Below are 26,124 nucleotides of genomic sequence, written 5' to 3'. Positions count from 1 at the left end.
GGCAACACAGATACATGTTTTGCTGTCTGTGCAATAGCTCACAGATGCACAGTGACCAACAGTGACATGATCAGTTACTAATCATGATGGCTCTCATAGGACATAGTTGTTTCAGGCTGAAGAGCTAGGAGCCAAGTTTTTACTTCATATAGGCAACTGAAATTTGAGCGTGTTTTTAGGAGACTGGTATTATTTACTTAAGCATGGTATCAGAAATTCATGTGTATTGGAACTTTGCAAAGCAATGACTGTCTGGATTTTAAGAGCAGCAATGAAAACACTTAAGTAGCAAAAAAAAACTATGAGATTTAACTAAAGCTCTACTTAAAGGGAAATTTATAGTCTTGATGATGAATATATTAGGAAAAAAGTTTTAAGTAATGAACTAAGACTTTAGTATGTTAGGATAAAAACAGAATAAATCCAAATAAAATTTAAAAAATAATAATGGTAAAGGAAAAATCAGCTAAATAGAAAATAGGAGGGTATCAACAAAAGCAGGAGTTGGCTTTCTGAAGAGACAAATAGTAAAATAGACCTTTTGGCAAGGGTACTGAAGAAAAAAAGAGAAAAGACAATCCCTGGTGGCTCAGATGGTAAAGAATCCTCCTGCAATGCAGGAGACCTGGGTTCGATCCCTGGGTTGGGAGGATCCCCTGGAGGAAGGCATGGCAACCCACTCAAGTATTCTTGCCTGGAGAATCCCCATGGACAGAGGAGCCTGGTGGGCTATAGTCCATGGGGTCGCAAAGAGTTGGACACGACTGAGTGACTAAGAACAGATTAAGAAAACCACAATATTCTGAATGTGATGCAAATAAATGTGAAACTTAGGAGAGCTGGCCAATTTTCTTGAATAATTAATACATCAAAACTGATAAGAAATAGAAAGCCTGAACAGACCTGTAGTCATTAAAGAAATTGAGCTGATTTTTATTAATCTTCTCAAAATAAAAATGTCAGGTCTACATGATTTTGTTGACAAGTTTTACCAATTGTTAGATGGTTAGATAATGTCTCCATAATCTGTTACTAGGGATTTATTGGACATATACAGAGTGGATCAAAGAACTGAAGGAATTTTTAAACAATTAGCTCTAATGAATGACAGAAACCAAGGAAGGCCCAGAAATTTGAACTTTTTTGTAGAAGTCTGCCTCTGGGTTATACCATTTCCATCTGTAACTATGTGTTGGCCTTCCTCTCTTATTGTAAGTGGATCTGCTCTAGCTGCTAGGGAGGTTGTTTTTGGCACTCTTTATCAGCATGTCTTTGAGTCAGAGGAAATCTACTTACAGCAAAAACATCTTGGAGAAGAACTGGGTTTTATAAGCCAGGCTCTGAGTTAAATCATCAAAGGAATAGGTTACTGTAGTCAGATCAATGTCATGTGCCCATTCCTCCATGGCCAGGAGGAGAGAAATTGGATGTGATGGTAGAATGGAGGAACATCTTAGGCAAATAAATAATAACTGTGATGAAAAAGGGAAATTCAACCTGGCAATTAACTTTGGGAGAAATGGTAAATTGATTTTTATATGCTATAGAGGCCACAGAGTGTATGTAAAGATCTTAAAATCAAAAGGCAAGGGACCTATGTTCCACGCTTATATAATTCTTGCTTATGATCATATAATATTTAATAAACAATACACAGTGTGTAAAATATGATAGATTAGATTTCTAAATTTACTTCCAGGTCTAATATTTTATGATTAGATTCCCCTGTCATATCTCCAGAGTCTGGTGGAATATCTGGCATGTAGTAGGTGTTTGTTAAATATTTGTTAAAGGAACAAAATAATTCTAAGACTAAGTTAAAGGAGACTAGGGGGAAAAAAGCATTCAGTCTAACAGGTGGTTGCTGCTGCTGCTGCTGCTAAGTCACTTGAGTCGTGTCCGACTCTGTGCGACCCCATAGACAGCAGCCCATCAGGCTCCGTCCCTGGGATTCTCCAGGCAAGAACACTGGAGTGGGTTGCCATTTCCTTCTCCAATGCATGAAAGTGAAAAGTGAAAGGGAAGTCATGTCCGACTCTTAGCGACCCCATGGACTGCAGCCCACCAGGCTCCTCCATCCATGGGATTTTCCAGGCAAGAGCACTGGAGTGGGTGCCATTGATAATAGTTAGATGGCTTTAGTTATATCCCACCTAGTGAACCTGGAGTTGATTATTAAAGTTTTAGGCTATTTATATCTTAATGTCTTTTCCAGTTATTTAATCAAGTATTTGTTTATTTATTCTTGTGTCAAATGTATGAGTAGCCAGGAAACAGAATTACGGTGTTGTTGCTTTTTTAGCCATATGCAGTCCAGGAACTCAAAGCAGTTGCAGGTGTGATGATTACGGCATCTCACAACCGCAAAGAAGACAATGGATACAAGGTAAACCTTGGACTCTTCATCTTTGGTTATTTCATAGTTCTTATTTTATTTAAATAATATGTGCTGAGTATATTTTCTACAATGGGAACCAGGCTTAGACATTGGAAACAGAAAGATAAATACACTGAGGCTGCCCCTCAGAGAATGGCTTCCCAGGTGGCTCAGTGGGTAAAGAATCTGCCTGCAATGCAGGAGACACAGGAGATGTGGATTCGATTCCTGGGTGGGAAAGATCACCTGGAGAAGGGCAGGGCAACCCACTCCAGTATTCTTGCCTGGAGAATCCCATAGACAGAGAAATCTGGCGGGCTACAGTCCATAGGGTCGCAAAGAGTCGGACACAATTGAAGCCACTGGGTACCACCACCACTCAAAGAATGTGTATCCTTCCTGGCCCTTATTACATCTCAGTACGTGTTATTGTACTTTATATACTTATGTACTATTACAAAAGTCTCTTCAGTGGTCTTTACCTCTGATATCTTACTGCCCTTGATTTCCCCATCCCATCCCAAATCATCCTCTCTACCATTTCAGAGATAAAATCATTTTGTACCAAGAACTTGAAGAATGAGTGAGAGTTTGAAGGAAGAGAGCTGGAGGAATGGTACTTTGACCTCATTCTCCTCCTTTCCCTCCAGTCTTCTGCTGGGACTCCCTGTTGGCCACAGAATCTGTTTGATATGTCAGGCTTCATGGCAGAAAGCAGGGTGGGGAAGGGTGCAGAGTGCTCAGAGGGGCAAACAGAAGATACAGCAGTGTTGAACCAGCGTCTGGGGCTCCTGGCTCATGAGTGTATGATCTAATATTTCTTTTTCTTCTTGTGTAGGGGGGCACTCCAGGCACACTGAGCTCTGGTTTACTGGGGAAAAGAATATTTTATACTAATCTAAGATTTTGACCCTTGCCAGCTAAGTGGGGAGTATTACCATTTACATAAGCAGTGAAGAAGCTTAATTCATTAGTTTGGGACATAATTAAGTTTGAGGGATTTGTGGGTCAATCAAGCAGCAGCAACCTGTAGGCAGTTGAATATGCAGATCTGTTGTTCAGGGGAGAAATTTGGGATCACTGTACATATTATGTTAGAGCATTTAAGAGTATTTGGAAGTTCTTTATTTGGATGGGCAGCCCAGAGACAGTGTAGGTTAGAAAAAGAGGTCAAGAATGGATCCCTAGGGAATATCAACTTCAAATGAAGGGAGAAAGAAGAGGATCTAGAGACAGGACAAAGACAGGAAGAGACTGATGTTACAAAAACCAAAGGGGTAAGAGAGTTGCAAGGAGGAAGAGGTCAACTGTCAAAGAGTGTAAAGAACCCAGATCTGTTCTCTGATCATCAGACTCCTACATCCAGCTGCCAACCTGATATCCTTTGGGATGCCTAACATGTCTCAAAATTAGTATCTCTAGAACAGAGGCCTTGATTCTCCCACAACCTGCCATGTATACACTCAAGTGTGTTCCTTCCCAAGTCTTACCCATCTCTATAAATGCAAACTACCACCCACCCAAGCAAAAGCCAAAATTCATTCTTGATTACTCCCTTTCCTTCACTCCAGACATTTAACTGATTAACAGGTTCTACAAATTCTGCACCCAAAATCTATGTAGAGTATGTTTACTTCTGCCCATGTCTTCTACCTCCATGGTTCTAAACCATTGTCTTTGCCCGAACAGCATCGTCCTAGCTGGTCTCTTCCTTGCTTCCATTGTTCTTCCCTGCAGTCCATTCTCCACCAAGCAGCCAGAGGATCTTATGAAATATAAACAGGTCATGTTAGCTTTCCTGCTAAATCCAACCTCCTTACCTTGGGGCTTACAGGACTCTGTCTCCTGCCTGCCTGTTCCACCTCATTCTGTTCAGTCCTCTTCTGGCTCACTGTGTCCTGGTCACACGGCAGCTTCTTTCCATTCTCCCAGTGCCTCCAGTATACCAAACCCTTTCCCGCTCTGAGCCTTTTGTTTGTTCCTCTGCTTGGAATGCTCTTCCCCAGATCTTTCAGACTTGCTTATTTTCATCCTTGTTTCCTGCCCAGATGTTGCTTCCTTGAAGAGACCTTCCTTGGCCACCTTATCTGAAGTGGCTTGCCTCAATGATCTTCTCCTTATTTATTTATTTTCTTCACAAAACTTACCACTGTCTATAATTACGTGTTTCCTTTATAATAAATTATCTTCTTTGTTTATTGACTTGTTTGTTCGATCCTCCTTCCTGCCTAATTCCCCAATATAAGCTCATGGCTGGTGGGACTTTGTTTTGATATTTATTGTTATTGAACATACTTGTCATAGAGTTGACCCTCAAAGATTTTTTTTCTTACAGTATAAGCACAAGGTAAAAAGTATAAAAGTTAAACATTATAAAAAGTTAAACAATAAAGAGTATTTTTCCCACCTATTTCCCTGAGCATCCCTTTTCAAAAGCAAATACTGTTTCTGGTTTTAGTTTCCTTCCAGAGGTAATCTATGCCTGTGTAATCATATGTGTGGTATTGGTCAGTCCCTCTTTTTCCCCTCATAAATGTCAGGGTATTATATATAGTGTTCTGCACCTTGTTTTGTTTTTTTTTTTTGTATACAGCAGTGTGAAACAGTCTTAGAGATCATTCTCTACATCGGTCAATCTATAAGTAGGTTTGCCTTATTCATCTTTAAAAACCTATATGGATGAGTCCTAATTTATTTAACCAATCCCTGTTGATAAACATTTTATTTTGTTTCTAATCTGCTACTGCTTACAAACAGTGGTAAAATGAATGTTATATACACATCTTTCTTCATATACACAAGTAGATTTATAGAGTCATTATAGAATAGTGGTTAAGAGTGTTATGGACTGGGTTTGAAACTTACCTCCACCACTCAGAAGCTTTGTAACCTAAGATAAATTACTTAATTTCTCTATGCTTTGGTTTCCCCATCTGTAAACTGAGAGTAATAATAGAACCAGTATTTTAGGGAGAGAGTTAGGATTAAGGGAGACAGTGCATGAAAAATGCTTGTATAGTATCTGGCTCTGATAAATACTCAATAAATGTTACCTGTTGTTTTTATTCTTATTCTCAGTAGCTGCACTGTCCACTCTGATAGCCAACAGCCACCTATGATTACCCAACACTTAAAATATGACTAGTCTGAATTGAGATGTGCTGTAAATGTAAAATACACACCAGATTTTGAAGACTTAATACGAAAAAGGCATGTGAAATATGTGGCTTGCATTGTGGCTCACATTATATTTCTATGGCCCTGCTGAGCTACAGAATAAGTTTCTAGTTGTGAAACTTCAGAGTCAAAGGAACTATGAAATAAAGTTTGTCATTCTCTATTCAAGGTGGTTGTCCCAACTGCTACTCTCACCAGCAATATAGGAGGGTCTTTATCCCACACCGTCCATTATTGTTTGTCAAACCTTTTCACCTTTGCCGGTCAGATATGTGGAAATGTTATCGTGAATCTGTCTTGTGAGTGAGGTTGAGCGTCTTTTCATACATTTATAAGATACTTGTGTTCCCTTTCCTGAAAAGTCTATTAAAGGCTTTACTCATTTTTGTCTTCGGTAGTTGCTCTTTGCTCTTTTCCTTGTAGATTTGTGAAAACTCCAAAGTAGCTCTTGATCATCTGTCTTTCAGTTATTTCTCCCCATATTATTGTTTACCTTTTGACTATTTTTCCATGCATGTTATTATGGTATTTTTCTCCATCTTGAAAAATTATTTCAGCTTTTTTATTGATATCATATTTCACTTGTACATTAGAGAGCTTCAGTATTTTTGTAATTTTTGAGTCTCTATTCAAGAACAGAATGTATCTTTCTATTCTTCCAAGACTTCTTTTAGACCCTTTAAGTGAAGTTGCTCAGTTGTGTCCGACTCTTTGCAACCCCATGGACTGTAGCCCACCACGCTCCTCCGTCCATGGAATTTTCCAGGCAAGAGTACTGGAGTGGGTTGCCATTTCCTTCTTTTAGACCCTTGAGTTGACTCATTGGAAAAGACTCTGATGCTGGAAGGGATTGGGGGCAGGAGGAGAAGGGGATGACAGAGGATGAGATGGCTGGATGGCATCACTGACTTGATGGATGTGAGTCTGAGTGAACTCCGGGAGTTGGTGATGGACATGGAGGCCTGGCGTGTGCGATTCATGGGGTCGCAAAGAGTCGGACACGACTGAGTGACTGAACTGAACTGAACTGAGTAACATTTTAAAGATTTTTTACCTTTCACATTTTTTTTTAAGTTTATTCCTGGGTATATTTTTTTGCACAGATTTCTCTGTTACTGTATCAGGGAGGGATGCTTTCTGCTACAGGTTCAGAAAACCCACAAAAGTGGCTAAAGTTGATAGGAGTTAATTTGTCTCACATAACAAAAATCCAGAAGTATGTGGCAACTGGTATTGTTCTACAGCTCAATGGTGTTGGACCTAGCATCCCTGCAGTTTTGTTTTGGCCTTTTCTTCAAGTGCTCATTGTATAAGGGGTGCTGTACCTCTAGCCATCACATTCACATACAAGGTAAGAAAGGCAGGGAGAAAGGCCAAGATTATTTTTCTCATGTTAAATAAATTTTCATGGAGAGCTTTCAGGGCTCATGAACAGGATCTTGTTGGTTGCTTGGAATGTGGGAACATCCCTTCAACTGGATTTTTGGTTTTGTTTTTTAAATTTCTGCAGGAACCTCAGGAGTTTCACCAACTGGGAGCAATTTTTATGTTAATGTAGACCTCAGATTTGAAATTTTTAATCACCCAGAACTTAAGAAGAGAGACATGCTACCTTATCATCTTTCAGTAATAGCAGACAGAACTTTTTCTATTCTATATTTCCACTAAGAAGGGCATCTCAGTTCCATTTTCCTGCTTTCCACCTGGGCATTACAATCAAGAGCCAGATAAATGGCCAGTTGGCCTTCTCAAAGGCCAGTTGGCCACAGCATCAATGCACAGCTTTATCATTCAAGTTTATCATTCTTTCATTTTTTCCACTGCCTGGAGTTTTCTCTTTCTTTTTTGTGAACTAAGCTATGTATTTTAGACAATACTTTTCTATTTTAGCTTTTTGAGTCATCTAGTCTACCATATTGCTTGGCACAAAGTTTGGTACATAGTATATATTCAAATGTATTCTTCTTTCCTTCATTCAGGATGTGGTAGAAGGGATTGATGTCAAATACATAGGAGAAGTTGGTATAGATGAGTCCCTTCTAACTTTGAGATCCTGTGAATTACAGAAATACATTTTCTGCTTTTTTTGTTAGCTGTTCCTAATGTCTTGTTGATTTGGCTACTTGACAGACTGACAACTTAATGAAATGTATTTTCATTAAATACTGAAAATACATATACTGAAATGTGTATGGAATAATTAATATGTTTGTTGTCTTCCCTGGAATAGACTATTTGGTGTGACATAAATTCTAGTTTAATTTATAGCTGAAAAATAAATTCTTCTTTATCATATAACAGAACCACTTTATAATGCTAAAATTTCATAATATCAAGTTTTTTCCATGGTTTCTTAGATCTTCTTTAGTATATAGTTATAGATCTAAGATTATGATTGGATGCTATGATATTTGCATATTTTAACAATGTCATAATGGTGCCCTGATTATATTTTTACTTGTATTGTTATTAAAATGTACTTCTAAATGAGAAAATAATACAGAATCATTTTGTTGAAAAGTCCCTTTGGAATCATTACCATCAGTATCCTTAGGTATTTATTAAGTTAGTCCAGCGTTGACATTGTCTGCTTGACTAATTTGGTATGCTTCTTTGTAAAGTCAAATATCCCTACTGTAGCTAAGAAAACATATGGTCAACATTTCAAGTGCTTATAGCTGTGTTTACCTATCTTCTAGGTTTATTGGGAAAATGGTGCTCAGATCACATCTCCTCATGATAAAGAAATTCTGAAATGCATAGAAGAATGTGTGGAACCCTGGAATGGTTCTTGGAATGATAATTTAGTGGATACCAGCCCACTAAAGAGAGATCCTCTGCAGGACATTTGTAGGAGATACATGGATGATCTTAAAAAAATTTGCTTTTACAGGTATCCAAGGGGGAATGTAGGATAATATTACCTTAACATAAGATTAACAAATAACAGAAAAAAATAAGGATAAAAATGTGTTGGCTATTCATTATATTAAAATTATAGGTAAATAGTACAGTTCATAGTAGTCCAAAAGTAGAAATAACCCAAATATTCAAATATTCATCAATAGATGAATGGCTAGAAATATATTCGTAGTATATCCATACATTGAAATATTATTCAGCAGTAAAAAAAAGAAATACTGTTGCATACTACAACATGGGTAAATTTTAAAAATAGGCTAAGTGAAGGAAGCCAGTCACAAAGGACCACATATTGTATGATTATATTGATAGGAAATGTCTAGTGTAGACAAATCTATAGAGATAGAAACAGAAAGTATATTAGTGGTTGCCTATGGCTGGGAAAAATGGGAGGGTTAGGGTGTGGTGGCTCTGGGGTATGGAGTTTTTTGGGGGGTAATTAGAATTTTCTAAAATTGATTATGGTAATGGTTGAACAACTCTGTGAATATAGTGAAAACCACTGAATTGTGTACTTTAGAAGGATGAATTTATAGTATATTGATGGGTTTCCTGGTGGCTCAGATGGTAAAGAATTCACCTGTAATGCAAGAGACCTGGGATCAATCTCTGGGTCAGGAAGATTCCCTGGAGAAGGGAATGGCTACCCACTCCTGTATTCTTGCCTGGAGAATTCCATGGACAGAGGAGCCTGATAGGCTACGGTCCCCGGGGTCACAAAGAGTCAGACATGACTTAGCCACTAACACTTTTAAACTACTTTTTAACTACTACTAATTACCTCTTAATAAAGTTGTTAAAAATTATAACTCAATATATATATTCACTGTATGTAAGAAAAGGAAATTTCCTCTAAAATTTGAGTTTTCTTTACCAATTTCCATGTTTCTATAACTGTTCCATAAATAGCTAACACTGTTCAGAAAACGTTATGGTTTGTTGAGTGTAGTTTTCCTATCCTGACAAAATAGATTTTAGCCTTTTCTTGAGATTATTTTAAGTATACCACAAGTAATGAATTTTATGACAGTGATTGAATGATATTTTCCTTTACAGGGAATTAAACTCAAAGACCACCTTGAAATTTGTACATACATCTTTTCATGGAGTCGGACATGACTATGTACAATTGGCTTTTCAAGTATTTGGTTTTAAGCCTCCAATTCCAGTACCAGAACAAAAAGATCCTGATCCAGACTTTTCTACTGTTAAATGCCCAAATCCTGAAGAAGGAGAATCTGTGCTGGTATATTTTTTCTGTATTTAAATTATGATTTAGTATATTAAAGTTTATCATGTGGATAGGACTCTGACAATTCAAAGATTACTTACAGAAGCAAAAACTACTTTAGCTTACATCTTTTAAATTATATTAGAGCCATATATCAGAGAAGGCGATGGCACCCCACTCCAGTACTCTTGCCTGGAAAATCCCATGGATGGAGGAGCCTGGTGGGCTGCAGTCCATGGGGTCGCTGAGTCAGACACGACTGAGCGACTTCACTTTCACGTTTCACTTTCACGTATTGGAGAAGGAAATGGCAACCCAATCCAGTGTTCTTGCCTGGAGAATCCCAGGGACAGGGGAGCCTGGCGGGCTGCCGTCTATGGGGTCGCAGAGTTGGACACGACTGAAGTGACTTAGCAGCAGTAGCAGCAGCAGAGCCATATATTCTGTTTTGTTTGAAATCCCTATGGTGGATTTCCCTACTTCCTAGTCTTATTTTAAATTTAGCCAAACTAGATTAGCAGATGCAAACTATTACATATGGAATGGATAAACAACAAGGTCCTACTATATAGCACAGGGAACTATATTCAGTATCCTGTGATAAACCATAGTGGAAAAGAATATGAAAAAGAATGAATATATATATGTGTACCTGAACCACTTTGCTGTACAGCAGATATCAACACCTTGTAAATCTAACTATACTGCTATGAAATAAAGTTAAAAAAAGTTAGCCAAACTATATTCCCTTCTAAAATTCATTATCACTAATACAGTGCCTACATTTAGGAATATGAACTTTGAATTTAACATCTTCAATGTAATTCAGCCTTTTGGGTCACTATTTCAGGAACTTTCTTTGAGACTGGCAGAGAAAGAAAATGCCCGGATAGTGCTGGCTACAGATCCTGATGCAGACCGACTAGCGGTGGCAGAACTTCAGGAGAAGTAAGTAGAAGCTGTTAGTTGATTAAAATCTTAAACTTTGAAAAACAGTTTTTGATTTTAAGTCTTACAGGCTCATTGGAAATAATTTTAAAAAAACAAAAAGAAAAGAAATCTCCTGTAAGCCCACTATCCAGAGATAACCACTTACGTTGATATTTTGACGTTTCCTTCCTATGTTTTCTTCATTCAAATATTCAAGATATATTTGTTTTTTATAAAATTGTGATCATCCTATATATATATATATATATATATATATAACTACTTTTGTGTCTTGATTATTTTCCACATAATATTGTACTATGAGCATTTTCCTCTATCTTTAAATATTGTTTAAAATATTGATTTTTAAATTAGTGTAGTATCTCAAAAGATTGCTTTATGAATGTAATCATTTCCTAATCATGGTTCTTTGGATTGTTGTGTATTTTTGCCATTATAATGTCATGACAAATGTCCTTACATAAAAAGGACACCATATTATAACTTTTTTCTCTTTAAGTAAGAAAATACAAGTAACAGTGTCAAAGCTTTTCAAAGTACATTGCTGCCACTCTTACCCTAAGCTCACCCTGATCAGTTAGAAAAGAAATAGTAAATGTTTTCTCAAAAATCCCATACAGTAGTCTTTAGGTTTCCCTTTGTGAAGGATGGTAATTGGTAGGTCCTAGGGTCAAGAAGTTTTAATGAGAAGTTACAAAGATCTTGCCTTGAATTTTCATTCTCTCTGCAGTGGTGTTTGGAAAGTTTTCACAGGGAATGAGTTGGCCGCCTTGTTTGGGTGGTGGATGTTTGATTGCTGGAAGAAAAGTAAATCAAGAAATGCTGATGTGAACAACATTTATATGTTAGCCACCACAGTCTCTTCCAAAATTTTGAAGGCAATTGCACTAAAAGAAGGATTTCACTTTGAGGTAAGAATAGGTAATATCTATGTGCTCCTTTTCTAAACCTCTTTCTGTAAGCTAAAGCCATCTCCCCACCAAAGTTGACTTTTATTGATTTCATTTCTAATTCCCTCTTTTTTTCAAACTCTATTAACACTTAACTAAAAGATTAAGTCTTTTTGATAGTTTGGAAACCTTGAGCCAAATTCATCCTATATGTAAGTTTCTGAAACTAAGATAAACATTCTTACAAATTGCATTAATGCTTATTTTTCCATACAACAGTATCTGGCTTTCCTACCAAGAAAATCTGGCTCCCAGTGACCTCATAAATAACATAAACTCCACTCCAAAAATCTGTAGGTGTCATGACCGCTTATTTAGCCTCTTCAGGTTCAGTCTTAAGAAACTTTTAAATAAAATTTAAAAAAAGAAACTTTAAGTAGTCTCCTAAATTACAAATTAAGACCCAGTGATCTACATCCAAAAAACACAATGATTCTCTCTCAGCACAGATCATTAACCTTTGTGAACCTTGGGCAGTTAAACTGACCCCTTTTATAGCTACTGGGACTAATGCCAATTAAGTTGCTTTTCCTCTGCCTGCTTTGCCAAGTATCAGTGAAAAAGTCACCTCTGGGCCTTGAGCCACAGTCAGGCTATAGGTCTTAACACTAATAGGCTAACTAAAAGAAAATTGTACCTTTCTTAATGAAATAGAACGTTCAATCTCTGGGTTTCTAAATTACAAATAGCAAAATAGAAGAAATTGAAAATTCATTCAAACCTAAAATTCTGAATTACTATTGTTGTTGTTCAGTCACTCAGTCGTATCCAACTCTGCGACCCCATGTACTGCAGCACGCCAGGCTTCTCTGTCATATACTATCTCCCGGAGTTTGCTCAAACTCAGGTTCATTGAGTCAGTGATGCTATCGAACCGTCTCATCCTCTGTTGCCCGCTTTTCCTCCTGTCGTCAGTCTTTCCCAGCATCAGGGTCTTTTCCTTGTAGCAAGAAAATGCATAATGAGCACAAAAGAGAAAAAATGTGATTCTAAAGACCAATATTATATATGTGCTTTCTTGTTTTTATTCCCGGAGGTGGTGCTGTAGAGATTTGGGGCTTTTATTGTGTTTTTCCCAGTGAGGAGGTGGAGAGGTGAATGAGAAATCTTAAATTAGTAAGAGAGCTCTAGAGTCACTGTGTATCACATGCTCTTCTGACTCTAAAGCAGTTCGTGTCTTTAGAATGCACACTAGCTCATCAGATGAAAAGTCCTCAAATCTAATTACCAAACCTAGTAACTTTCTTGATCATTTTATTTGGGCCATGGTGTTATGGTAAAAGTATACTTGGTTCAAGTATATGTTGTGATAATGTTGAAAGTGCATTGTTAAAAACTTTATGGCCTTTGGTTACTCAGAGGGACTAAATTACAACCTTTGTAGGCACTTTTACATTAGTGCTTATAATGCAACTTAGAGAGCAGTTTCTGAGAAGTGATATTGAATCCTGGCTCTCTCATATGCAGGGTACTCTTGGGCAAATTTACTGAACCTCTGAGCCTCTGTTTCAGTAACAGAGTTTTTGTGAGCATTGAAAAAGATAAATGATGTAAAGCAATTATTACAGTGCTTGATAAATAGTGTATGATCATAATACATGTGTGGATTTATGGTACTTTGTGACTATATACATCACCACTTACTGGATTATATTTGGTGAATTATATCACTATTACTATGCTTGATAAATAGCAGGTCATCAGTTGTGGCAGTGTATATATCCATGCACTTTATGACTATATGTTTACCACTGTATAAATCTTTGTGGACTGAAGACCATAACAGATCATTATCAAAGTGTTATGTGCATTTAGTAATGGGCTTTTCTCTAATATATATATTTTTTGAAAGAGTCACTTAACTAGAGTGGCCTCTTCTGCATTTCAGGAAACATTACCAGGTTTTAAATGGATTGGAAGTAGGATAAAAGACCTCCTGGAAAATGGGAAAGAAGTCCTTTTTTCATTTGAAGAGTCTATAGGTATGTAGTAAATATTAAAATATTTGAAATATGAATGAGAGCACTTTTTTCAAATATAGTGATTCTGAAGAGAGGAATTTTTGTCATCTGGTTTTACACTTTGAGTTATAAAAACTATCAAGAACTCAGAAATGTGTAGATACATTTCTCATCAGGAAAAAAACAAACCCTTAAAGGTCACCTACATATGCTAAGTATCAATAGGTTTCCTTTATTACCAGGCTCTGAAATACATTGATCCTTCTGAAGAAATATGAAACTACTAAAATTATATATAGGCTTATGTTTTCCTCCTTTTTAAAGATTTTTTTAATTCTTAGGTTTTCTGTGTGGAACTTCAGTTTTGGATAAAGATGGTGTGAGTGCAGCTGTTGTTGTTGCTGAGATGGCATCTTACCTGGAAACCATGAACATAACATTGAAACAGCAACTGATTAATGTTTATGAAAAGTAAGTTCTACTATTTGGAATTTCGTGTTCTAATTTTTTTGGTGCTACTTTTAACTTTATAAACTTGTTTTGAGGAATAGTCATTCCTTTTTAAAAAGTACTAATATTGTCTGCATTAAGAACTGCCACTATCTGCTTAACACAATAATAGGCTTATCTTTAATTTGTACTTTTCTAAAGAGTGACTTGAAATCTGATTTTAACACTTTAAATCTTTGTACAGATATGGTTATCATATTTCAAAAACTTCATATTTCTTATGTTATGATCCAACTACCATCAAAAGTATATTTGAAAGGCTTCGCAATTTTGATTCTCCAAAAGAATACCCAAAGTTTTGTGGGGCATTTGCTATACTGCATGTACGAGATATTACCACTGGATATGACAGCAGCCAGCCTAATAAGAAATCAGTAAGTACCTATATTTTTAAGTTTTTAACAATTTGTAATAATTCATACTACAACAAAATGGAAGGTCAAGCCTGTGAGTTTCTTAAAACTTAGGATCCTTGTTTTTCTCCAAAGCAGTTGTAAGTTCACTAACTGGTTCTGACTCTCACCCATCCTGTCCTCATTACTCCCCAAGGGCATAGTATGCCCTGAGGGTGGGGAATGGGAAAGAGGATGAGAGACAGAATGAGGAAGGGAGGGTGGGAGGGAGGGAAAAAGTGTGATAATGCTAAATAATGTTGAAATTTTTTTGAGTCTAAAAGCCTATAATTTCATCATATGATATTGCTTTTATGTGGAATCTAAAAAATTATACAAATGAACTTATTTACAAAACAGACTCACAGTCAGAGAAAACAAACTTTTGCTTACAAAAGGAGAAAAGGGATGGGGGATTAAGTAGGAGTTTGGAGTTAAAGGTGGCTCAGTTGGTAAAGAGTCCACCTGCAATGCGGGAGACCTGGATTCAATCCCTGGGTCAGGAAGATCCTCTGGAAAAGGAAATGGCAACCCAGTCCAGTATTCTTGCCTGGAGAATTCCACGGACAGAGGAGTCTGGTGGGCTACAGTCCATGGGATTACAAAGAGTCAGACACGACTAAGTCACTAACTTTCTTTGGAGTTAAAATATACACACATTAAATAAATGACCAACATGGACCTACTTCATAGTATGAACTATACTCAATATCTTGTAATAACCTATAATGGAAAAGAATCTAAAAAAGAATATATACACCTGAAACTAACACATTATAAATCAACTATATTTCAATTAAAATTTTAAAAATAGACTATAACTTTTTAAAAGATGAATGTTTTACTGATAATCTTAGCACCTAAAAAAATAAATAAATAAATGCCTATAATTTCAAAGCTATGTGTCTTTCTAGGGAAGTTTTAACTTCCCTTTCAACCTTATTCCCTGTGAATGCGTGGCTTCCTAGGTGGCTCAGTGGTATCCCTTTTCAACCTTATTTCCTATACCTCCAGCCAAATGGAATAACTTACAAATACTTCTTACATATATACATTAAAAAATTATTTTTCTATTTTTGCTCAAGCTTTTTCCTTAGTCCACCTTTTCTTCCTACTGCTGCAGATTCACACTTTAGCCATTATTTAAGACTTCATGCAGATGTCACCTCCTCCATGTACCCTCCAGGTCTCATAATCAGATATCTTCCTCCTGAGGTTTCTTTATAGATTGTGCCTTCCTCTGCTCACTTATCACTTTCTATGTCATGTTACCATTGCCTTTTGCATGGCAGATTCATTTCTAATATACCTTTATGCCTCTCAAAGCTCTTGCCTACACAGTAGGTGCTCAACTAACATTTAAATGCCATAGATTTGCTGATTATATTTATTTTGTTATTATTATGATTGTTATTATTAACCTAAATTTCCATGTATAATGGTCTGATATTGTCTCAAGAGTCTAGGAGCATAATATATTTTGGAAAATCTGCAGCCTCTTATGTAGAATACTACCTATATTCCCTTTGTGTATTTTCAGCCAGTCAACCAAAATTGGTTCGTTGTTGTTATTCTGTCTGTATGTACGTATGTTTTTCTGTGTTTATAAACTACTTGAAAAGAAGAACTAAATGTTTTGCTTCTTTTTATTTCTCTAGTGTTGCTATGGTTAGAATAGTTCTTGGTATGATGCTTTTCCCCTCTTGACTCCCTTTAAAGTTTATGATATTTGTTATTCCAAGCACTTTCCTATCTATTCTCCACTAATGCTTACAACACATTTTGTAAGGCTTGTAGTATAGATATTTGTTAATCCCCTGGGGTCACATAGTGACTGTCAAAGACTTCCTGAGTTCTTTCTTCTCCAACTTCAGATTGACATTCATCTGTGTGTTCAACAGGCATTTATCAAAACCCTTCTGTGCTACACTGAGAAGACAGTAATGACTAGACACTGTAGGAATCTAGTAGGGAAACAGTCAAGTAAACTGATTACAAAATGATTAGGGGGTGTGTAAGAGTGCCATGAAAGAGCATAGGAAAGACCCTTACTCAGACCTGAGGGGCTCGTACAGGGCTTTGCAGAGGACTTTTGTGAGCTGAGTTCTAGAGTTTGGGCAGGAGTTATCCAGATGTGGGAGGAACAGAGGATGTTTGAGGCAAAGGGAGCAGTAAGCGCTACGTCTGGAGGTGAGAAGTCATGTTTTCTTTCAAGGAACCGCAAGTAGTTCTCTACAGCAGTAGTATGGAGTGCAAGGAAGGATGGCATGTATGGTGAGTGGGTTAGAGAGGGTGAGAAGAAGATCAATTAGTACGCTGTTTGGTAATGGAGATGAGAGACAACAGGAGCCTGAATGTAATATGGTAGCAGTAGTGAAGGAGAGAGCCTGACAAAGCTGAGTTAAATAAAGGATAGAATAACCAGGACTTGCTAGTTGATGGTCTGTGAGTGGAACAGAGGGAAGGAAGGTCTCTGTCTTATGCAACTAGGGGTACCAGTCACAGAGAGGATCAAGCTCAGGACACCTGAGGAAAGAAAGGCTCCACTGTCAACCCCTCCACCCTAGTACAACGCACATGGTTCCCTCGAGACGCCTTCACGGACTGATTTGTGGTGCAGGAAGAGTACCTGTGTTAATCTATATATTTATGTCAGTAAAGCTTCATTCTTGTTTAATTTTTAGCTAATTATATATATTTGTACCCCAGTGGGTTATTTTGCCTGCCCTCTAGGATGTGTGCACTCTGCTTTGGAGACTGTTGAAAAACTATCTGTGAAAGTGTCTTGAAGTTGTAAAGCACTTTGCAAAAGTAGAGGTAGTTTGGACTTTGGGACAGATAGGCCAGGTTTCAACTTCTTGCTCTGCCACTTAGCTGATTACCTTGAACAGGTCGTTTACCCTCTCTGAACCTTGTCTGTAAATTGTCAGTAATATTTACTTTGCAGGGTTATTGTTGAGGTCTGGAGATCATGTGTATAAGGTATATAATCCAATGCTTCTACAATTATAAATAGTCAGTAAATGGTACAGTTATGAATTATGAGTGTAATCTTTTGTATTTTGAAGTTCTTTAAAATATTAAAAAATTTTTAATTGCAGTAAAAAAAAAAAAAAATGCAGGGGCTTCCCAGGTAGCTCAGTAGTAAAGAATCTGCTGCCAGTGCAGGAGACACAGGTTTAATCCCTGAGTCAGGAAGATCCCCTGGAGGAGGAAATAGCAACCCATGCCAGTGTTCTTACCTGGATAATATCATGGACAGAGGAGCCTAGCAGGCTACAGTCCATAGGGTCGCCAAGAGCTGGACACTACTGAATGACTGAGCACACACACACACACAAAAAAACATAAAATTTGTCATCTTAACCATTTTTAAGGGCTCAGTAATGTTAATAATCACATTGTTGTGTAACAGATCTCCAGAACTTCATCTTGCTAAACTGAAACTCTATACCCATTAAATAAGTCTCCATTTCCCCCTCCCCCTAGCCCTTGGCAACTGCCTTGCTACTTTCTCTTTCTATGAGTTTTACTGCTTTACCCACCTCATATAAGTGAAATGTACTTTACAACTCTTGAAAATAAGAAAGGTACCAAGTGTAACTGAGCCGTTGTTGCAATTGTGCCTAGGTGCTGCCTGTAAGCAAAAGCAGCCAAATGATTACATTTACTTTTCAAAATGGCTGTGTTGCTACTCTTCGGACTAGTGGAACAGAACCGAAGATAAAGTATTATGCAGAGATGTGCGCATCGCCTGACCAGAGGTAGGCATCAACTTTTAAAATATTGTGCATATAGAAAAGCTTTATTGATTTCAGAACTGATTTCACTTTGCTGTGCCCCAGAAGCTAACACAACATTGGATAGCGATGTACTCCAGTGAGCATGAGCTAAAAAATGCTTTGTTAAGAGATGTAATTCACATACCCTATAGCTCACCCTAACCCTATAGCTCACCCATTTAAAGTGCACAATACAGTCGTTTTTAGTACATTCAGAATTGTGGAAACATCACTATAATCGATTTTAGAACATTTTCATCACCTCAGAAAGAAAGCCCCTCCCAGTTAGCCATCACTCCCTATTCTCCTTCTTCCCAGCCCCAGGCAACGACCAGTCTACTACTTGTCATTATAGATTTTCTTATTCTGGACATTTCATATAAATGGAATCACACAATATGTGGTCCTTTGTGACTGGCATCTTTTATTTAGCATAATGTTTTCAAGGTTCATCCATGTTAGCATGAATCAGTACCTTATTCCTTTTTTAGAAATTTTGTTTTCATGGCCCAGTGATATTCCACTGTATAGATACACCATATTTTTAATCTGTTTACCAGAGGAGGGACATTTAGGTTATTTCCATATTTTGGCTATTATGAATAATGGTGGTCTGAATGTTTGTGTTCTAGTTTCTGTGTGGACATATATTTTCTTTTAACTTGGGTATATATCATACTTACATAAGGAGAACTGCTGGGTCATATGGTAGTTCTATGTTCAACTTTTTGAGGAACTGCCAGACTATTTTCCAAAAAAACTGCATTATTTGGGAACTGGATCTTAATTTTTTAGTGAATTTATATTCCTAGGAAGATTCTTTAAAGCTTGAACTATTTAGGCTAAGCATAAAGAAATGATCAACAAATAATTTGTTCATTGCCAAATATTCATTTTCTACATTAATATGATTTGACTTAATATGCTGAATTAATATCCTTCTAAGAGTATAAATTGTGATTAACTTGACTTTAATAACATTTAGAGGGTATTTAAACTTTTATGAGTAGTATCTCCTATAATGTTGTCATTGGTCAATACCTATTTGGGAAGGAGATTTTTTTTTGGAATTGCCTTCAGAGCAATGTGCATTAATTACTTAGTATTTCTCTAAACCTTTGTGTTTAAGAGTAGATTTTATTTCCTTTGGGGGGAGAAAATGACCTCCTAAGTCATTCAGAGCAGAGCTTAAAGCAAATTGAACAGTGCTATCTTTGGTTTAAAATGAAGGGCAATTTTTAATGTAATAAAAATTAAATTTGTTGTGTAGCTTGTAAAATGACTGTGAAGGCAGTCTGAAAAGAGAGGTTTTTGGGGTAATGGCAGCTCTTCAGGTGATGGCTTTGAAGAGAATACTTGGTATTCTTTTAAACATCATATATTTTTAGTCACACTTCTTTCTTTACTTCCTAAAAGATATGCTGTATCACCCCATAATAATCTATAAGAGGTATGCCTCGAGGTATTTCAGGAAGCCAGTTTATCTTAATACCTGGTATTGGTGTTCTGAGCCATTTAAATTGCCTGCTTTAGGAGCAGTCTTTAGATTTACTCTAACTCATCCATGTTTCATGTGTCATTGTTACACCACAGATATTAACCTCCTTTTAATGCAGTTCAATTTCAGTTTGTGAGAATGGTGTTTTCTGTGAGTGTGATTCCCCTCTTCCCACTTGTGGCCTTGTTTTGTTTTACACGAGTGAATTTCTGTCTTGTTTACCAGTTATTTAATCATCCCATAAAGTATATGCACTCTTAAAGTTACAACAATTTAAGCACATTTTAAGGCTATGGAAATACAGAATTTCAAAACTGTTAACCTTTTTCCTCAGTGACACTGCCTTACTAGAAGAGGAATTGAAGAAACTGATTGATGCTTTGATTGAGAATTTTCTTGAGCCCAGTAAAAATGGACTGACCTGGCGTTCTGTTTAGCCTTCACCAGAACATCGTTGCTTTGCCCCGGTCCAAGGAACAGAGCAACCAAGAACTCCATGCATTGAACTCATGTTAGCATTCTCTCTGTGTGTCATCTGGCCAAGTATCTTTTTCCTTTATTTTCTTTCTTTTTGGTTGGCTAGCTAAACAAACTATAAATATTGAAATGAAATGGCTGGGAAGAAATGATTCAAATTTTTTCATAATCCTGAACAGAAGTCATTACATTAGAAGTATTATGGTAACACGTCATTCTTCCTTCAACAGAAACAAACTACAAATGTGAGTTTTCTTATTAAAGTGTGATTAAGCTTAGTTATATATTCTTGTGATTGTGTATAGCACAGTTTTTCTTAAAGGAAGATAAGTGTTGTATAATTGTAGAGTTAGTTAAGGAAATGAATCCATAAGATTGGCAAGAGAGTGGCGCTGCTCCCAGAATACTGTGGAAAAGTGTCATTGTTGCATTGCAGATATTAACTTACAAATTAGAGTATTTGAAATAGGATATTTAGCATTTCTAGGTTAGAACAGGTGTTACAATTTGTGGTTTCAGCACCTCTGTTTCAGGTGTTCTTGGTGCAGTGTAAATTTATTGTGTTTATTTAAAAGTCTAACATTTATCGAATATAAAACAATTAGTGGCAACACTCCCAGTGGCGTGGTTCTTTCTCAGTGCCTTCTCAAGGCATGGTTTGAATTGAAATAGTGTTCTTCCATGGAGTATAATTTAATCAGTTAATTTGCAGACAGTTAAAGTCTTCCAAACTGTATAGGTACTTCTCCTCTATTTAAAATAGATTGTTGATTTAAAAATCTTGATAAAAACAGGCTCAGTATAACTAGCTAAGGATCTTCATGTTAGAATTGTGTCAGCACAGCCTCTAAGTAAAGAAAAATACTGGAACTAAGAACGGAGCTGTGAATTTTTAATTTAAAAGTCTGACATTTAAATTACATTTTTACAAGAATATATGTTTCTTTATCACATGAAGTAGTGCTCATTTTACTAAGAAATAAAACATCCAGATTTTAGATCTTACAAAACAAGCTACATGTTTTAAAACTAAAGTCCAGTTTATCCTAACATCTTGCTGACTTCTGTAGAGTTTTTCATCACGAGTACTATTTATCTCTTTTAGTGGGGGAAAATTTTTTGGGAGGGGAATGTCACTTTTGGTTGATTCTGCATCTCTGAAAAAGAGTTAATAGAGAAGTGTTGTTTAATCTTCTCAAAGTGTATTCTGTCCTGTATTGCTCACAGAGTACTTAGCACACGTGGTATAGTTAAGAGTTAACAATCATGAGGCCTTGGATGTACATAATTATACTAAACAAATTGCCTGTGGGAGATAAGTGATATGAGAGAATTTATTTCCTTGAAAAATAATATAAAATTAAACAGACGAGAATATTTATTAAATCATGGTTTGATTTATTGCAGCAATCAGCTAACATTTGGCTGACTCCAGATAATCCAAATGTGATTTTCAAATTACTGTATTGCCACTATTGTTCATTTGTTCCTTCCTTACTTTCTTATAGCTGAATCTTGTGTGACTGTAGATAATAGAGCTAAATGTAGAGTGCTATTCCTGAATGAGTTTGTTTCCAAAGGCTTTGCACTAAAGAAGAAATGTGTAGAATGTTTTGCTTTATTTGCTTTTAGGAACGTAGATTGTCATTTAGGAAATGGCCTATATTCTACAAAGTGGTATGAACAATGCTATATATATATATATATGAAAAATAATGTATGTTCTGTTTTAGTATCTGTGTTTCAGTGACTGAAGAACAAAGTGGAGCTAAAATGATACAACAGCTCATTCATAATCACTAAAGCCATGCTTGTCATTCTGTTATAAAGAGAACAGTTTTGAATGCAACAATATAATGCAACAGGAGTCATCTTAATCAAGGTGAAAAGTCATTAAGGCTTGGATTCTTATGTCAAAAATTTAAATATCCAAAGTTAAAATGTTACAAATGTTCTCAAAGAGTATAGATTGAGGGAATTATTTGATTCTAGCCAAGCTCTTGAGCATGATATTTAACAAGAGCTTGACATAGTGGGTGTACACTTGTCTAACAAAATAAATTCAGTAGCACAAGACAACCAAGAAAAATAGAAGTACTGGCCAGTAGGACCCAGCCTTAGGATCTACATTATCTTTTTCTTTATGTACAGTATCATGGAAATGAATGCCTTCTCATTAAGTGTGTAGATCAAAACTGATATTTTCTAGAGCTTTGAGGAAAAGAAAAGAATTAATCAGGCAAGCTTAAAGCACTAGAAATAAACAGTAGAAATAAACAATAGAAAAGTCAGTAAAGTGGCAGGGAAAATGCTTCATGTGAAGAGCAAACTTACCACCCGAAAAGTAGGAAATGAACTGGCTGCGGGCAAGTTGTTGACTTGTTGTTATGATGAGCAGATAGTGATGCTTTTGTCTCCTTTTATTAGTGACTGCTAAGAAGCAGCCAGGGAGACCTTTGAGGTGGTGAGAAAAAGTACCCCTCATAGGATTCAGTTCCTGTTAGGATGTTGTGTTTTCAGATCATATGGGAACTGGAGAGGGGAGGATATAGCATAAATAAAAAGGAATGAAATATAGATTGAAAAATAAGACCTATAAGAAAAAGCACAAAAGATTAAGATCATTTAACTCTGGAGGGGAGGAAGTTGTTGAGATAGTTTAGTAACTCTTGAGTTATTATTTAAATCTTTTATTGAAGAACTCAAAATAAGAAGTAATATAACAGACTGTTCTCCATCTCCAGCAGGGACAGTATAAAAGGGAATAAGGATTTTTTTTTAATACAATTAAACATTTTAGAATTATGGCATATGCTAAAAAGCTGTTTAGCACTTTTTAAAAGTTCCTTCATTGAAATCTCAGGTTGGAACAAAGATGATATCATAAAGAGCATTGAAAGTAACATTTGAGTTTCACTCCATATCTGAAAGAATTTAGCTCACAAGATAGTTTTTGTATATGTTGAGTAGTAGATGCATGAGTGCAGTCTTTATTCACTGTATAAAGACCTGCTTAATTAAACCTGTAAATTCAGTGCGACTTGAACATAATTCCGTTCATCTTGAAGAATGTATAGGATATTTGAGGAGTTTGTTTTGAATATAAATTATTATTACTTGGATGTTGTAACTTCAGCAGACAGAAAGGTTCTAAGAGAGTGGATGTTTGGAATATCTATATAAGGAATAGACCTCCTATTTCTTAAGCAAGTTGCTTCTGGAATTGATGCAACAAAGATACTAGCTGAAGTTTAATGGAGAAATTGTTCTACAGACTGCTGCTATTGGTGTTTCTCTCAGATGTTTTCCACTGATGTTTGTGATGCTTGAAAACTCCAAATTCTGCTTGGATAAATTTGTTTTATGCCTTTTTCTCTCTACCTCCCTCCTTCCCTAGGTGCCCTTCCACATTCTGTTACTGTGAAAAAACTGTTGCCCTGTTACCTCACTTATGAGAAATCTTAACTATATTCATTCAGACTGCTTTAAGCTTATTCCTAAGCTGTTTTTGTTTATGGACTTTTGGTTATTTTGTTATTACTGTGAGAATATTTAAGACATTGTAAGAAGTAATTTTAAATCTGTTGCATAATCTTTTTTGGTCTGCTTGGATACTACTGTATATTAATTTATTATGGCCTTTTACAATTCACTTGTTTTCTGAGATTGCTCTAGAAACTGATGAAGAAAGACTCCTACTAACCAAAATGAATGGTCAATTGATCTGGCATTTTATTTCAGGTTTCCTTGTACTTTGGGCATCCAAAGCCCAAGATCTGAGGAAAAAAATTTTTTTTTTTTTACATTTGTCCCTCAAACCATCTTATCATAAACCATGAGGAGTCTAAGTGGAAAGGAGGGAATATCTCATTGTTGGACTCTTTACACAGCCTAAGTTTACTCCTGGTTGGAAACAAAGTTAGTGTTTTCTGTTGGTGACATTAAAATATTCACCATACTATTACATTCATTAAGACATAGCTTCTCTTTGCTAATTCAAGACTGTGTACTTAAAAAAGAGAGCACAGAAGAATGACGAAAGTGACCACGGTAAGGGCAAAGTGGCGTATCTTTAAAGTTTGCTTCTCGAATTTTTCCATCAGTATAATCCTAAAGCAGAGGAGCAGGAATGTTTTGGGGGAAGGGGCCTGAGAGCAAAATCAGAAGCAGCCTGCACTCAAAATTTCGTGTTCTGTCTTGAAAATGTGATTTTTGCATTCTCCGTAATAAAACTGTTTTAGTGAAAAATGATACCTTCGCTCTTCGTGGAAACTGATGCCACCAGAAAGAGGCACTGTGTTTATCACGTGGGCTCTCAGTTTTCTCCCCCATCCCCTGCCTCAATTGCTATATACCCCCGAGGGGACACACTGACTCTAGTGTGACAAATATACATAGAACGTATATAAGATGTTCCCTTTAGAAGGTGACCTTTGAAGGTATTAATGCCAAGTTGAAGTGACCTGAAATAGTTTTAGTACCACTGAACCTTATAATATACTCCAAAGCATTTACCAGTTTCTTCTCATTAATTATTAGCATCCCGTGACTAGGAAGGAGCACCTGACTCTCAGCTCCCTGAGAGCAGGGATCATGGTTTATTATTTTTCATATCCACACCACCCACCACATGTTATAGAGTACTTAGTTAGTGAAAATAGGAATTATGGAATTTCATTCTAAAGAAACAAATAGTTTAGGCAATCGGAAACATTACTTTTCTGATTCAGCTTTTAAAACAGTTCTCAATACTGATATGTATACTAAGTAATGTTTATTAAGCGTGCATACTCTTAAATACTCTGTTTCTTTGGCAAGAGCAGAGCATATTCCTATTTTGAAGTTGTATGTAATGCCTACTATTTTACACTGAAAGCAAGATGTTGGCCAAGAAGGTTAAGAAAGTGTCTGTGTAGACTTAGTATCACTAGTATTAGTGCTGTTATAAGCCTACTAATGCTGCCTTCCAAGGGAGTCACAACGAATTGGATACCGTTTGATAAATTTTTGTCCAGTGTATAATTCATCATATGTCTGAAGAGAGCCACCCAAACAAGATTTGCACCTGTATGTGATGAGGCCTTGTGTTATAGGCTGAAACAAACTCTTTGTATACGTCATTGAATATGCCAGATAAAATATATGCAGTTAAGAATTAATTATTTGTCTGTATACCAGTAATTCAAAATTGTACCCTTGTTTCAATAGTTTCTGTCAACATCTTCTCATTTTTCCTTACAGACTACCAGGGTGTATCATAAATACTCCCTCTGAGAATTTGCACTTTAAGTATTTGTGTGCGTGGTTTTAGCCAAATGAAGTGTTATCAGTAATAAACAGGTCTCTTCATAGGCGTAAGTTTCTGTGTAATTTTTATTATCTTAGGTATTACATAGTTTATAAAGTTTGCTATCCAAACTGAACATGTTCTTAAAATATATACATGATATACCCTAGAAACTACTTTGACCCTAAATAAGTAGTGTAGCTCATTACTCAGTAAATATTTCTTTATTGGTTAACCAAAAGCTTCCCTGGTGGCTCAGAGGTTAAAGCATCTGCCTGGAATGTGGGAGACCTGGGTTCGATCCCTGGGTTGGGAAGATCCCCTGGAAAAGGAAATGGCAACCCACTCCAGTACTTTTGCTTGGAGAATCCCGTGGAGGGAGGAGACTGGTGGGCTACAGTGCATGGGGTCACAAAGAGTGGGACACAACTGAGCGACTTCACTTTCACTTTCACTTTAGCCAAAAGTCCCAGAAGAAAGAACTATTACTAAATCTTTTTCTACCTTATTTTTCTCCTTCTCTTCTTTATTTTTTTATTTTTTCCTTCTCTTCTTTAATTGACCTAATTTGTCTGCCCATGTTGCTGCTGCTGCTAAGTCGCTTCAGTC

At 36.5% G+C, this 26,124-nt stretch overlaps 1 protein-coding gene across 1 annotated transcript in view; it reads left to right on the top strand.

The window, feature by feature from the left end:
- The window catches only part of PGM2L1 (phosphoglucomutase 2 like 1), a 62,239-nt gene extending 36,653 nt beyond the window's left edge, over positions 1–25,586 (top strand). The window contains exons 5-14 of the mRNA XM_061380807.1: positions 2,303–2,386; positions 8,254–8,447; positions 9,533–9,722; positions 10,558–10,655; positions 11,389–11,569; positions 13,497–13,590; positions 13,911–14,040; positions 14,264–14,453; positions 18,102–18,235; positions 20,086–25,586. Coding sequence (XP_061236791.1) covers positions 2,303–2,386; positions 8,254–8,447; positions 9,533–9,722; positions 10,558–10,655; positions 11,389–11,569; positions 13,497–13,590; positions 13,911–14,040; positions 14,264–14,453; positions 18,102–18,235; positions 20,086–20,188 — 1,398 coding nt within the window. The 3' untranslated portion in view covers positions 20,189–25,586. The remainder of the gene's footprint in view (positions 1–2,302; positions 2,387–8,253; positions 8,448–9,532; positions 9,723–10,557; positions 10,656–11,388; positions 11,570–13,496; positions 13,591–13,910; positions 14,041–14,263; positions 14,454–18,101; positions 18,236–20,085) is intronic.
- Positions 25,587–26,124: the final 538 nt, after the last annotated feature.

Source organism: Bos javanicus, chromosome 15 (genome assembly GCF_032452875.1).
Source record: "Bos javanicus breed banteng chromosome 15, ARS-OSU_banteng_1.0, whole genome shotgun sequence".
NCBI classification, from domain to species: Eukaryota; Metazoa; Chordata; class Mammalia; order Artiodactyla; family Bovidae; genus Bos; species Bos javanicus.
Note: the sequence above shows the minus strand (reverse complement) of the source record. Positions and strands in the feature narration are given on the sequence as shown.